Consider the following 3843-nt stretch of genomic DNA (forward strand, 5'->3'; position numbering starts at 1 on the left):
ACTCGGTACAGATTTACGTTCATATCCATCAGGAAATTACCATCTACATAACAAAATCACATCGGTCTTTAAAATTCAAATACTAGATCAACAGAGATAAGCTGCAAATATCGGTCGGGCTAAACGGTAATTTAAAAACACGAACCCTATCACATCCCTGTTTTACTGAATTGATTTCCGAGCTCATGGTATAAGGATTTCGATTCTAATTTCGATTCTTTCAAGAAGAATTTGTCCTATATGCTAATCTTCAAGTTGTTTTTGTCTATTTTTCCAGTGGAGAGCTTTAGTTTTAAAAGAAGAATCATAATCAGGCAGGGTTTATTGACATAAATGGAATGAAACTAATTCACTTTATTCGAACAATTAACTAGAACCATTGTAGTTTTACCTAAGAATTACAGTCTTTTCCAACTGGAGGAAGTTACAGGTAATTTTAGCGTTATTTTGGTCTGACAGAAATAATGAAAATCATGAAAAATTTTCGCCAACAATTAGTTTTGGTCCCAAGTTCAATATTTTCTCCATTGACTTTTAATCGAGTATTCTGAGCTGCTGTTAATTCGAATTTGACTTAAGGTTAAGAAATTTTCAAATGTCAATAAAAATATCGATAATATATTCTGTCGTTTCTCGCACGTAGGGAACACTTTCCATCAAGACTTGATTAACGTCATTAAGGATTAGAAAAAGGCTTGATTAACGACTTACTCTCTTCTTCAAAATAAGCGGAAATTGAGTACGATTATCAAATCAGAAATTAATATCTCTAAAAGTTTTTCTATTCTAAAGCAAATAGAGAATATTTGACATTATTTGGAAAAAAATATATCAGCTTTAGCTTCAGTGTTTTAACATTTCGTCCTTGAAGCAATTTTTTTCTTATTCTAAAAGAGGTCAGCATATTAGCATTTTTAATGATTGAGAACAACAGATTGACAGAAACCACAAACAATTTTTGAAAAGCCTCATCCAGAAAAAGACAAAAACTAATCAATTTACAATTAGGTTTTTACTATATGGGGCTTCAGATTGAAATTTTTGAGTGACGTTTAAATGTGGGAGACCGGGGACTTGAACATCAGTTGAAACTGAAAACGAAGGCTAACATCGATCCATCTCTATCAGCTAAGATCGCCATAAACACAATGATTGGTTATAAAGCTAAAATGAATAGTATATCTTTATTGTTCACCTTATCTGTGACAGCTTAAGCCTTACTCGAACACTGCAAATATATACCTGCAACAGCCTGACTGCGGCAAGATGTCGATTGATTCAGCTCTCACTACCGCATTCATGGTGCTCGTATCCGTTGTGGGAACCGCTGGAAATTTATTGGTAATTGTCGCCATTCTTCACAAGCGAAGGCTAAGAACTATTCCCAATTATTTCATCTTCGATCTGGCTGTATGTGACTTGCTGACAGTCTCCCTGGCTGTTCCTTTGCGTCTTGTTGAAGTTTTTCACCCAGGATCCATTCACTGTAGTATTGTAATAGCGGTGACTATTCTCTTCGATGGATTATCAAGGATAAACATCGTTTTTATCAGCCTTGACAGACTTATAGCAGTGAAATTTCCTTTTAAATACAATGTGTGCATAACAAACAGAACTGTTGCTGTTCTGGTCGCAAGTGGATGGACAATCATGATATTGTTTGCGATTTTACCCATTGTAGGCGTCGGCTTAGCTCCCGAAGAAGTCCTTCGCCTCAACCATGGTTTGTGCTTCTTCTCCACAAATTTATCCACCTCCTATTTACTTGCGTTTCTGATCGGATTCTGTTTGTTGCCGTTGATAATGGCCACACCAATCAACTGCTTTCTTCTCAAAGCCAGCCACAGACAATTGCGGGTCATTCACGTACAACAAGTGCAGGTCGAAAGTAGTGTGAACACTTATTATCGTAATGTGAGTGCAATGTTATTCAGTGGCAGAAATCAGCCAGCAAGCATTCCCCAGTGTAACAGGACATTTGCCCTAAAACAAAAGCGAGTTGCAAGGATGGTCATAATTTTGGTGGGGTTTTTCGTAATCCTTGTTCTTCCTATCACAATAATTGATATTCTCGGAGCATTTGGAGTGTCTAATGTGCCACCTGCAGTCACTAAAGTTGCCGTTTGTATGATATACACGAACGCTATGATAAACGTTTTTGTGTACGCGGGCTTCAACGGAGAGTTTCAAAGAACGTTTATTGAAATCTTTCAAGCGGTTAACGCAAAATTCCGTGCTGTAGTATCTTCTTTGTAACTGCAGTAAAAACATAGTGCCTTTTTATTACTATCTATGAAAGACAAGGAAATACGAGCCAAAACTGAAAATTCCTTCATCAGAAAGTTCATGAGAAGAATCTTCCATTTTTCGATCTAAAAGTCCATGTTCAGCCAAAAAACACATTTCATTTTTTTTTCTTCGAAAGTTTTTTAAACTTCAACTGAACCACAAAAAGAGCACTTTGGCTGATCCTAGACAAAGGTAATAATATCAATAAATGCGAAATTGTTGTCTTCTTCAAACCTCTAATCTACGCCGCTTTGCGCGCACGAAACCTTATCAAATTTAGTCATGAATCCATGGGCAATACAAATACGAGTACAAAATTTACCCCAATTACGTAAACTTAACCTGATATAGTCAATCCCTTTTAATCGAGTTTTAATTCCGATAAAAATCGTTGACTCCTGTCAAACTTTCCGAAAAGTTTCCTTCTAAGACTTTGTTGAAAAACTGACTCCTTACAGCAGAAAATAAGTGATGGTGAGGGAGGTGTATATTTTTCCAATAGTTTTGTTTGTTTTCTTTTTTATTTCCGATCGCGGACTTGACCAAATTTGTTGCGACGTTCTGTAGGTTCTTTAAAATAGAATAAAATTATTATCCAAGTGTGAACTTCTGTGGTTTTAATTCAGAGAGAGATAACTAGATGTTAGAAAAGGTTATTCTTTTCGGAAGAAAACGGGCTTGAAATTTTGAAAGCCACAAATAGGAGTTTAATTGCGCTGAAGCGTTCAATCAAATCTTATTCTGTTTTGATGAACGGATTTTATTTGCTTATATCCAGCAGTGGAAAAATTATATAGAGCTACAAAAGTGAATGAGATTAAATACAAACACAAATTGAGTAAATGAAGGGAGATATCATAATTACTTTAGTGAAGAAAAACCGAACTAATGATTAAATTGTTTGAACAACCTTTTGTACTTTCATCCTGCGTCTTGAAGGTTTGATTCCGTTCAATCACGTCGACAATTTGATTTCTAAACAAATTACGGAGATGTAATTTGTGTCGCAGAACAGGCATGATTCTTCCTAATGATTTTTTTGTCTCGTAAAAGCTCAATTAAAAGTTCGGATGATTTTATACAATGCATGAAAAAATTGAAAAAATAACACACGTCGTGCTTCCTTTGATTTATCAAAGCATTCGTTAGAGGGGCAGGATATTGGACGTTTTGTTCACGTTACAGAGAAGGAATTAGCATTTTGTAAGTTTCAGCTTTTCCGCTCAAAGTTATTTCGCGATTCACACATTTTCTTTTATTATTAAACATCAAATCATTTAACTAAGAGAGGATTTTTAACTTCTTGATTTGACTTAAATCCCTAACGATTATTCAACTGTTATTACTATTTATTTAACATTCGCTTTGACGAATGGCTAACGCTCGAAACGTCAGCTTTAGAAACTCTTTACGGTGGCCGATTTATATTATCAATTCAGTTGAGAAAACCAAATCCTCGAGTCTCAAAGAAGGCAGGGAAGACTGGGTCGGTAGAATTAAATTTCTTATTTTTTTTATAAAATGCAAACAAAGGGAGAGAGAGAGAGAGAGAGA

General features: G+C 35.4%; 1 protein-coding gene across 1 annotated transcript; it reads left to right on the forward strand.

Moving 5' to 3' along the window:
* Window positions 1-913: 913 nt before the first annotated feature.
* On the forward strand, window positions 914-3446 carry LOC111330484 (dopamine receptor D1-like). Its single transcript, XM_022935346.2, has one exon. It carries the CDS (start codon window positions 1267-1269, stop codon window positions 2254-2256), a length of 990 nt encoding a protein of 329 aa, XP_022791081.1. The 5' UTR covers window positions 914-1266; the 3' UTR covers window positions 2257-3446.
* Window positions 3447-3843: the final 397 nt, after the last annotated feature.

The sequence above is a fragment of the Stylophora pistillata genome, chromosome 3, assembly GCF_964205215.1.
Source record: "Stylophora pistillata chromosome 3, jaStyPist1.2, whole genome shotgun sequence".
NCBI classification, from domain to species: domain Eukaryota; kingdom Metazoa; phylum Cnidaria; class Anthozoa; order Scleractinia; family Pocilloporidae; genus Stylophora; species Stylophora pistillata.

Bases quoted from the DNA above. Each gene is read 5' to 3' on its own strand.
- LOC111330484 (XM_022935346.2), top strand. From the start codon at position 1,267: ATGTCGATTGATTCAGCTCTCACTACCGCATTCATGGTGCTCGTATCC.